At 31.8% G+C, this 12,258-nt stretch overlaps 1 protein-coding gene across 6 annotated transcripts in view; it reads right to left on the reverse strand.

Annotated features, from left to right (window-relative positions):
• The window catches only part of LOC106459366 (RILP-like protein homolog), a 44,848-nt gene extending 38,120 nt beyond the window's left edge, over positions 1-6,728 (reverse strand). For 5 of the 6 annotated variants that reach the window (XR_002610562.1, XR_002610563.1, XR_002610561.1 and 2 more), the window contains exon 1: positions 6,326-6,728. Coding sequence is in view for 2 of the 6 variants with exons in the window: in XM_013918986.2 (XP_013774440.2) it covers positions 6,326-6,595 (270 nt within the window). In the remaining 4 variants the exon portion in view is untranslated. Of the gene's footprint in view, positions 1-2,059; positions 2,433-6,325 lie in introns of those variants that run through there. The other variant, XM_022385836.1, reaches the window with a different exon arrangement.
• Positions 6,729-12,258: the final 5,530 nt, after the last annotated feature.

Genomic DNA, 12,258 nt, shown 5'->3' on the forward strand with positions numbered 1-12,258 from the left:
ATTCTAAAGCAGGGTTCTGTAATTTCTACTGTAAGCATTTCAGGGCTGATTTGGAGTTTAATGAAGCATCTGAACCAACATGTTAAAAGTTTAAACAAATCACAGCTTTAAAGCATTAAATAGATCAAACATAATATTAAAAAAAACTTTCCTAACTCTTAATACCTGCACATTTACTAATTACTACTTAAAGAAGTTTTGTGGCCACAGAATCAAGGAGTATCATTTGTTAAATATATACAATAGAATTTGCAACCAATTTTACAATTGCCAGAGGGAAAAAATAATAATAATACACTAACACAGATACACCTAGTGGATAATTCACAAATGTACAGTATTTGTGCAAATTCTTTAGTTAGTTCTAGTTTTCAGATGAGAGAGACCTTGATAAAAAAAAAGGGTTTGCATGAACCTACCAAACAACTGATGGTGGAATTTTTCATGGGGGGGAGAAAAAAAGATTTCATTTGTGTCGAATAAAAAAGAAAAAATCTCTAATGAGAGAAACATTATGAAGAAAGGAAGTTTGTTAATAATTTTTTTAATTTATTGATATATTTTTGCTTACACAGCTATATATATATATGTCCAAAAAGATTTTTCTGTGGGAGTTCCATCTGCACTATTTGAAATTTTTGATGGATAACTTCACTAAACTTAATGACCAGCTTTTATTTTTCATTTCTAGTGCATGCTTTTCATCCAAACATTACAGTGAAAGGTCTATATTGCCCCATTGACAACACACCTCTACCTACAAAACACAGCAATATATATCACTGTACCTTGAAGACTTTCAAAGAATGGTCAAGGCTTCATAACATATGAACAACAAAGAGTCTTTTGATCCTTCGTGACTGTCCTTGCATACCCACCATTATGAAAAGTAAGCATTTTATCTTTTTATTTTTCAGAAAATCATCCATTCCCTATCAAACTCTTTTAAATTACCAGCCTCCACTAATGCCAATGGCAACTCTTTCAGTAAAAATATAAAAACAAATTAGCTGTCTGTTCCAAGTTTTGATCTTGTGTTGTTCTGTCTTATCTTCTTCATCTCTTATATTATTTCTTTATATTGTAAAATAATCATATCAAGTAGTATTCTGGTACTATTTGTATCCTGTTTCAGAAGGATTGTCAACATTCTACTTGTAATATTACTTGGCAGACCTGTGGTATCTAATTTTACCAGTTGTATTTCTGTAATGACTTGGATCATTTCAAGGTAAATACAGTCACTGACCTTTCTCACAAATGACATAATTATCACATCACATCACCAACGAAATCTTTAGTATTGTTCAATTAAAAAACAAAACATATGTTATTAAATGTATTTGCTATCATGCTTCAGTAAAAACAATAACTTGTGCTTTCTTTATTCTTATAATAATCCAGTAATCAAATCACTCCAGCATGGAACGTTTCAAAAAAGTAGCTTAAATTTAAAAAAGGAGAGTTAGGCAGACGTCGCTTGTTACACCCAACTCATTCGAGCTTTCAAGGTCAGATACTTGATACACTTATTAACTGATTTTTCTAGTTCTAATATAAGGCCTATTAGTAGTAAAAGCATTAAATACGTGGTATTACATCCCTCAGACAATTAATATACAATCCAGTTTCATCTTCAGTAATACTAATACGCATTTGGTATTTTATCATTAAATCGCTACAGAATTATACCAACAACAACGATATGTATAACTTGCTGGTCTACGTTAAGCATTATTTTGTTTTTCTATATCGGCTAATATATATATAATCGAATAATTTTCTGATTTAAAATATTTTAACACAAATTTCTGACGCCACCGAAAAGCACAGTGCTCCCTAAATTTTGGTTACTATAATACTCTCAGAAACGCATGCGCAACACATACGAGTATAATGAAACATGCGAAACCCTAGTTTTGGGACGGTACGTGTACTAAATGTTTTTTCAAACTTGTGTGTTGTTTCACTTCATCTACATCAAAAAACCAAAACGTATGTACGTCACAAATATATAATTAATGTTGAAAACTGGTGACAAAGTACAGTATATTCTTACCCGTGATCTCATGAAAAGGGCAACAGCCCATCCGCAGACAAAAATAGTGAGAAGACACAACAATCCACACATAGCCTCATTTCCGAATCAAACTGGCGGATGTATATAATAGTGCTAGTACGAATATTTCAAGTCGCAGAACAGGTGGAAGGCTTAAGCCTACCAGACCAACACCTACACGTGCATATCTTAAAGTTGTCACACCTGGCCGACTAACAGTATAAACTGACACTAACAGCTCAAGTACGCGCCAATAAGTGGATCATATTGTTTTCGCTTCTCCAAGTATAATTTCAACTATAAGACCCTGAGATAACAAACATACGTTCGCGGTCAGTTAAGTCAACGGTCCTTTAAGTTATAAACGAGGCCATCATAATAATGTACTAAATAGATATTATCAAGTTATTATACTATGTGTAATAAACACATTTCACAGTATTTTAAACAAAGATCTAATTTTGCTAGTTTTAATATATTGCCTATTAATAGTAAATATTAAAACTTCAAACAATTCTACAAGTTATATTAAGTTGCACGTAACCTACCGATAATGTACATAAATGTTTTAATTTAAAAAGCAGACATTAAATATATATGTACAGATAGATATAAGAATGAGATAATCTGGTTAATTTCATATTAAAATAAATTGTTGATGATTCATTATTTATACATTAACATCTGACTAAAAGAATGTTTTTAAGTGATTAATAATAGCCAAAATTACAACATTATGCATGTTATGCAAACCACTATCTATGACATTGATAAGCATTATTCTCACATGAGAGTTAACTAAAAACGCATGACATTTTTAGTGTAATGTATATTTCCTTGAAATTATTTTGAGCACTGAGTAATTTACAACAAAGTTGAAACAGAAATGCTAGATTAACTCGTTTCAAAACGAGAATATTATGTAATCAGTAAACAAACAAGTTATAAGAAATTACACAATAAACATACTTTCAAGTTTGTTACCAAAAACAATGCAAGTAAGTTAAAACTAAACTAAGTGACATGAACTTTTGACCATTAATCTTGATAAAATATGGAGTAAATCTGCAATAAAAAATACAGTGCATGAAATGTACCAGAATATATATAATTAAAAATTTGTATATGAAATATTCAAGGTTACTTATTCAAAACATATTACTAACTCAGGTATGAAGACCACAAAATTTTTTCCATAGGTCTAACTTTTGTTTTACTAGAGTACTATTTTTATCCATTACATCTTAGTAAAAATTGTATAGTGATTAAAAATTAAGTGTTCTTAAACAAAAGGCCACAAACTAGAAAACCCATTTGTTTCTCTCCGAAAATAACATACATAGTACCTGTATGTTCAAGTGAATTTTGAGTTTCATAATCTTTTTAACTTAGAATGCTGGATTAGAATAAAAACCTAGTTCTTTTTTAAACAGAATCTGAAAATATCCAAGACCACTGATTAGAGTGAAGTGTAAACATAGTAAATCAAACTATAAACTAGTTATTTGTATGATGTTGACCAGAATCATTCAATGGTCATATTTGTATTAGGTTTAACTTGGTAGAGGCACTAATTATTCTTACACAAAAATTTAAAACATGCAAATTTGTACTAAGATAATGACAGAAATTTCAAAATGGTTTAAAAAATATTTATAAAATATGAAATCCTTGTGCTTAAAAAATTCAGCTTATGAATAAATGTAAAAATAAAAACTAATAGGTAAATATACTTAAACTAAAAATATGCAAAGCTTGAAGGTTTAATTTTTACACACCTACAAAATTTTGTATATATAATTTTTCATATGTTTTCTTACAACATTTCTCCTTCTCAAGTAGTTACAAAGTTCTATTAAAACAGGAGAATTCTACACCTATGTATCAGTTTCTCAATCTGGAAATTTTCTATCCAGTTGACAAACTATTTCCCAATAAATTAAATAAAAAAGTTGTGACTGTTATCTTTTTAATACCTATAACTTTAAATGTATTTCATCGTGTGAAATGTTTAGTTCTCCATGTAGGAGTGTTGACATTTCATGGCAAATTTACTATTGTTACCATTAAACTATATAATCAGACTGATTTGAAGGATCATCTTAAAATATATCTTTATATCCTGCTTAAACAAGTACCTGACTTGAGAAATTTCCACAAGTTCAGGTATTACAAGGTTAAACTCTAGCTGATACACTTGTAGAACTATACAGTTGTACCTATATCTGTATCTGTTCTATTGCTTCATGATTAATAAACACCCAAATATGAGATAAATAATATGGCTGATGAATAAGCAATGCTTTTATTTCTGTTATAAATTTCAATCTCCCAGACCAGTAGACAAAATTAAATGATTTATTAATTCAAGGAAAAGTTCAATTTTAATACTTTAAAATTTCATTTTTATGATCTATGGATTACATGTTGATAAAATGACTGGTTAACTTCAAAGGATTATTATCATATAAAATTCTTTGCTTTCAAATTGACTAAGTGACTAAATGAAGCGATTATTTAGCTCAGGAACAGTGAAAATATTTCTATGTTCTTAAGTTTGATCAGACAATACACGTTTGATGTTTGGGCTCATTAACAATAGTTTTGGTTGGCGTGTGTGTATTGTAGAGCAAAGGCTGTTCAACTTCTGGTCTCAGAGTACAGGTGATACAGAACTGGCCCTGTATTCAAGGAGTACTAGGTTCAAGTTTTGATCTCAGAGTGCAATGATACAGAATTGGCCCTGTATTCAAACATTAAAGGTTCAAGCTTTGGCCTATGAGTGCATATAATACAGAATTGGCCCTGTATTCATAACATCACATAGGAACAACAAGGAACTATTTGCCCCAAAAGTCTGTACTTGCACACCCAAATCAAAGAAAATGGAATGTACAAATCAAACACACTTTTCCTTTCCAGGAAATTATCAGTTCCATAAGCCAATTACCCAATTAGAAAAATAAAACTGTCTTAACAGCCTAGCCTGTATTTTTACAATTACTTAACTTGTGTCCTCTCCTTATATTACAATCCCTAGATAATCTTGTAAACTATAACAAGATCACCTCTTACTCTTTTTTTTTCTCAATAAAATATAAGAGATCTTAAGCGTATTCCAAATGTATTAAGTCACGTTTTTGTTGAGATGTGTACGTGATACAAAACTGGCCCTTTTTTTTTTACTTTATAATGAGGCAAGCAATAAAAAGAGTCTATGCACACATTAGAATGGAGAATTCAAAAGTGTAAAGTCATTTATTTTGATGGAAAAACTTGTGATGATTTTACTTTTCATGTGATATTAATATTATTGATGTTAAAGAAGTAACAAAAATTAAATTTAATCATTGGTAAATGATGAAGCCTTCTCATGAGTCTTAAAGTGTAACAAAAGAACAAATACACTGTAGGTGAGAATTTGTAAAAATGCAGTTTGAAAGTGAGAATTAACTGTCATTTCTTGGTACAACTTTCAGAATTTGTTGGATTATAAACAAATGCATGTTTTCAATTTAGGTTAATACTTTAACACAAAAGTATATTTGAATAATGAATAGAATTAAGTAAAAACAACACAATATATGGCTAACAAAATCTTGATCTTATGAAGAGCAGCGTTTAAAAATTACAAGTGATTATGATGTAATTCAGGTTTTCTAAGTTAAATGATTAATATTACTTTCATATATATATATATATATATTCTGCAAATACCATTACTTAAATAAAGTCCCATACATTCAAACACAAAATTAGTGAATGCTAAATTTCATGCAACCTAGTATTACAACAAGTGTTTATAGTGAAATTGTGTAGTATTTTAAACTGTCAGGAAGCAAATGTGTAACTGAAAAAAAATTTCTTTTGCCATAAAATTATTTCTATATATCAGGTTAAGCATCTTAACCAATAGTGTTTATAAAAAAAAAACTGTGATACCAGTGATAAATAGTGACTTGTAGTTTAAATACTTTTATTTCACTTCATTCCACAAGATACATAAAATCAACGAGTACAAACAAACAAAGTTCCAATATTACAACATTAACTAGTAGTTGATGAAATTTTACATAATACTTAGTGGTGAAACAACAAACCATATAACTATAAGTTATAAGCTCAAAGATGATAGGATAAAATAATTCTAGGTCCTGATCCAATCCACCTTTTTTTATTTCTTACGCCTTCGGCCGGCCAAATCGATTCCAAGTTCACACAGACTCTCTCGTAGACAGTATCATATGATTAATAAAGAGTGCTTACCTTTTCTAATTTGCTTTTAGACTCTTGCTTTTCAACTTTTTCATACTGAAGTTGGGCAATAGTTGAATTAAGATCTGATACTTCTAAATCCACACGATCGTTTCTAACTGCACAGCATTCCAGCTGTTCTAAAGCACAGAGGACTTTGGGCATCAAATTAGTAACAACTTCAACACCATAAACATCAATTATATTCTCGAATTCTTTTCCAATCTCAGCCGCTAAGTCGTAAACATCTTCAACACAAAATATCTCAACAACCGGATTCATTTTTAACTTGAAATACGAAGCATTTAATGAATATTGCCATAGATATAATGTCGGTGTTCAAATAACAATATATACATATATTCACGAAAGAAAGACTTACCCTACTTACTCACCACTACAGTTACTATGGTTATCCAGCAGTTTACGGTAATCTGTACTTGTATATATATAGATATGGGATAAAAATCACGATATTGTAGCGCCACCTTTCTGCAGAGCAAACAAAATTTATTAGCAGAAATATCAGGTTACAATCCGATCTATATGCGTTTCAGTGATCCTATCATTTCTAAAGGTGGTTTTTATTTATTTTTGCTGTATGTACGTCTTCTTATTGTGGAAGGACTTTAATTTTGTTATCACATAGCGTACTTAACCACCCGCACTGATGTTTAAAACACGTTTCACCTGGAAAGCTAATATTAGTCTAGCCTAGTCATGGTTGACTGGAAATTTAGAAATCTAGTTGTATTTATCTAGCTTCTGAAGCATCAAATTGATAAAATGAGTAAAAACTTTGCTTGCAAACTTATCGCATCTTTTCATGGCATCAAATCATGTGAATAATAACAATGATTTTTAAAACAATTGTATGATATCAATTTGTGATATGACACTGAAGTGTAATCTTCAGTTTTGTTCCTGACGTGACAATCGTCGTAAACAATGGTGTCGCCTTCGGATGTGGGCGGTAGAGTAAGCACTCCTCTCCAAATTGTCTATTCAGAAACATTCAGCTTCTAAAAAATCATTCAGTAAGTTATGAGCTTTCAGATCTTTTAAAAAACACAACAAGAATCAACAAACGGATTTTAAATTTTACTGAATGGAGCAGCATGTGTTTTACATGGTTTACCGAATTCAGAACTGTTCTTCGATAAGAAGAAACTTCACTAAAATTTTACCGAATTATTGTTAGGTTTTATGTATCAGCCGATTATTTACAGTAGGTGTCCGTGACTTGTAGGCGATAAATGTGAACGATAAACAAAGAGAATACGATGACGAGGAACCCACAGTCCTCTTGTTTTAAAGTATTTCTAGCCCATTTGTTTAATTTTTTTCATCCTTTTTAAATATATATATATATATGCTACTTAAAAATGTCTACATTCAGTTTCTGAAATACATTTTTCAAAATACCCATACATACCCCTCAAATATGTTATTCAAAATTGTAATCTTGAACTGAAAATTAAAATCTTCCCATAGCAACCGCCCTAGCAACGGAATTCGTGGCAATTCGCCACCTCTTTGGTGGTAATTTTCTCAATTTTTGTGACACAAAAACAATGCATAATAAAGTGTCTAGTCTTAAAATACTACAACAATGCTAACTTCACTCCAGTGAAACTTCAAGTTAACAGTATCCATGTGACACTTTTCTGGGTGCTATATCAACTCCTTTCTCTTTTACAAGTTTAATCCCTTTCTGTATGGTTTTATTTGCTGCCAAAAAGTTTAAAGAGTTGGGTGAATTTTCTTTTCATTCTACACTGAAAAAATTCAATGACAGCCAACACATTGACGAGCCAATTCCTAATTGTGCAAGAATTGTGCTACATACTACTACGTGAGATCAATCTTGAGGATGGAAAATTGTTAAACCTTGAAGTGATGACGACTTTCACTTTTAATCGCGTTTTTGTCAGTTTCAGCTTTTACCCTACCTTACGTACAAAAACAATTGTAGTTTTGCCAAATTTTCATGAATTTCTACCAAATTTTCATACAGAACAGTTTGGAAAATCCTGCAGGAAATAAACTAAAACATGGGTTGTAAAAAGTGACACCCTAACTATAAGAGCTCTGTAACTGGAGGGTTGATTTATAGAGTTGAAAATATATAAATTTTTGTTTTTCTTTTATTCTGTGATAGTCTGAAACTAGTATGTTAGGTTCATACTTTTCCTCTCTTCTTAAGCTTTAAATCGACATATAATTTAGTTGGGTAGATTATTAATATTTAAGATATTATTTTTTTACATAATCTGAATCTGAACTCATTAATACGTGTGCCCCTAGTGGCACAGCGGTATGACTTACAACACTAGAATCCGGGTTTTGATACCCGTGGTGGACAGAGCACAGATACCCCATTCTGTAGCTTTGTGCTTAATTACAAACATACATACATAATACGTATATACTAATGAAATAATTTACATAATTAATTGCAAGTGTATTGTTTTAGGTTACTTTCAAGTTCATCAAATTTGAGGTCTTTAGTTAATCCTAAAGTCCAAAACTAGTAATGTATACATCAATTGGCTATAAGCACTTTAAATAATATATTTAAAAAGGTCAAACATATATATAAATGTTCGTTAAACTGTTGGTTACCACAGTTGTATCCAGAGCTTCAAATATTTGTCTCTTTTTCGTCAAAGTCCACACAGACTGGTTCAGTTACTTTAGAACACAATTTGACAAGATGAATTATTCTTCCTTCTCTGTTATTACAATACAATCTTTAAATATCGCCACTATATGTTCTTTATGGCTAAACTCACAATCACGCAGTCCAGATCTATCTAGTGAACTAAATTTCCGACACGTATTTATACAGCTACAGAGGTTTATAATGTTTCACACAATATTAAGTATTATGATGCAATAATACTCATTTAAAACAAAGAGAAAAACTCAAAAGTTTCTAGAATCATGATGCAGTAATATAACAGTCACTAAGTCGTAACTATTGAACTACACAACGTATGATTCGTAAACAGCTATGTAAACAAACCTGTGATAAATTATTCCTTCTAAAATAACTAAATTTAACACTCGCACTATATAAACTATCTAAATTATAACACTCACATTGATATAGTCGTGTATATCTAACAATAAGCCTCCTCTTCAAAAAATATTTACTGCTTTTTTTATATTATATACAAAGATTGTTTTTAGCTCATGCACAAAGTCTACTCATACAGTCTGCACCAACATTTACAGTCCCCTTGGTGGCCTTGGCGGAACCAATAGTTCTGGAGGTACAATGCCCACCTCATGATTCTCATACTGTCGATTTTACACCTCTGTATGTATGCAAGGGGCTGATGGTCCATTTGGAAGCTGAACTCCTTCCCATAGAGGTAGTTCTGGAATTTCCAGATGGCAAATATGATGGCTAGACACATTTTTGTCCAATAACGAGGTAGTTCTTACTAATCAACAGCTTTTTACTGACGTAAATTACAAGAAACAGTCTGTCTAAATGTTCTAGCAGAAAAACTGCTCATATTCCAACGTCTGATGCATTGGCCTGAAAGATGAACGGTTTGTTAAAGTCTGGTATTCTAAGGATTGGTGAACTTCCTAACATGTTCTTAAACTTCAGAAATGTCATCTGCTGTTGTTGTTCCCACTTCACCTTGTTGGGTTGGCCTTTCTTGGTCATGTCAGTCAGTGATGCAGTCACTTCAGCATAGTTTAGGATGAACTTCCTATAGTATCCTCCTAACCCCAGGAAAGATCTGACTTACTGCTTGGTTGTTGGAGCTGGATCATTTTGTATGTGGGTTAGCTTCTCCTTTTCTATGGCTATCTGTTGGTCTGCTACTTTGTATTCATCAAATTTCAGCACAGAGTAGCTGATACAGCACTTAGATGGTCTGATGGTTAGACCTGCTGCTCTCACTTGCCCAAACAACTCTCTGAGTTTTTAAAGTGGTCTTTCCACTTTGTTTTGTGGGTCAGAATGCCATCCACAAAATGCTTAATTCTGGTGGTTTTGTGCAACATCTTTCTCGTCATAAGGTTGAATGTTGCTGTAGAGTTGAATAACCCAAATGGCATCCACATGAACTGATAGCATCCATCTGGTGTCACAAAGGCTGCCTTCTCTTTAGATTCTATTTCCATCGAGATTTGCCAATAACCTTTCCTGAGGTATATCCTAGTAAAGAACTTGGCCACATCTAGTTTCGCCATGATAGCCTCTGGGTTGGCCATAGGTTTGGAGTCAAACTTAGTCACGAGGTTCTGCTTCGTAAATCTATGCAGAAGCAATTTGAGCCACTCCTCTTCTTCATGATTACAAACAGTGAACAGTAGGCTGAATTTGAAGGCTCAATGATCCTGGCTTCTAACATAACCTCGACTTCCTGCTTGATCAAGTCCATCATTATACAGGACATCTGGTAGGGCTTCACTTTGACTGGATTCCTGGTCATAGTCTTGATCTTGTGTTTCACAGAGTCTGTCTCGCCTTTTCTATCTGTGAAGACCTTTTTGCAAACCTTGGGACCGAGAAGATTCGTTTGGTACCACTTAGAAGTCGGTGCAACCAGCGACTTAGGAGAAGTTACGTGACACAAACCGAATATTGTTATATAGATTGTGAATAAAAACTATCAATACTGTTTTTTAAACTATACCTTCATAAATACTAATATTTTATAGCTAGTTAATTAATGGAAGTTCATAATCAATTCATCATCATATTCATTAATTAAGTATTATCAGCTAATTGATTATTCTCACATGAGACCTGAATAATTGGAATAATCAAAAATAGTAATAATTAGAAACATTAATTTCCATTAGTTGATTATTTTTGGCACATCAATTTAGATTTATTATCTTACATGACACTAACTGATATAGTTAATTGATTATTTTGATTAATTGTTCAGCCATTATCACTATAGTGGTCTATAGGGGTGCGGAATTCTCACATACAAGACAATAACAACAACTCCTGGTTTAACAAAACACATATTGCATGCAAACAGAATCCAGAATTTATGCAATTAAGTATTCTACAAAATAAAATATAGTAACATATGTTTAAATTTCTTGAATTTATTATATTTATTCCTAAAATGCTATTTTAAACCTTTACATAACCATACTGGCTTATTCCGCTCCATTGCCCTTTTTTTACTGTAGGGAATATGTATGTTCTGTGTGCATATTGATTTTACCCTAAATGCTTCCCATATCTGTTCAAGATCCCCTCCCAACTCTTTAGTCAAATTTACAGAAGCCAGATCATGTCTCATTCCATCAAAATTGGCTTTCCCGAAATTCTTCTTCAATTCTACATGTAGTAAACTCCCAAACCTAATAGTGCAATTGTCGGTTGTAGTTATATGCTATCATATTCGCAACGGATGCTAATGTTAAATATAATATAGCTTCCTCTCTTGTTAGTTCCATTACCAGTTGGTGTAAAAGTATCATGAACAATTTCCAAAAAAACAACCTCCATCACTGTCAGACTCGAAATTTTTCCAATCATTACCCTGAAATCTCCCATTATAACAACATTCTTTTCAGCTACTATTCTCATCTCATTATACATTTTCTCAATACTTTCCACATTCTGACCTGGTGGTCTATAACAAATCCCAATTACAAGACTTAAACATGTATATATTGCCAGAGCACAAACATGCTTTTTTTAGGCTTATCTCTGAGTACAGTACTTGTTTTCTCAAATTTTCTAATTTGTTGAATAGTTTGTTATCAGGTAATGTGCTACACACTAAAACAATTGATTAAGTTTTCCTTGTTAAAATTTATGAGTGCAAAATATTTAGGTAAATTACACCATTAAATAACAGAGAGAGCCATATACTTTCAGCATTTTTTTTTCATTTTACAGAAGGATTGAAGAAAACTTCATTCAAGTGCCCAAAGTGTTACAGTTTTGT

This window comes from Limulus polyphemus, unplaced genomic scaffold (genome assembly GCF_000517525.1).
Source record: "Limulus polyphemus unplaced genomic scaffold, Limulus_polyphemus-2.1.2 Scaffold598, whole genome shotgun sequence".
Classification (NCBI taxonomy): Eukaryota; Metazoa; Arthropoda; class Merostomata; order Xiphosura; family Limulidae; genus Limulus; species Limulus polyphemus.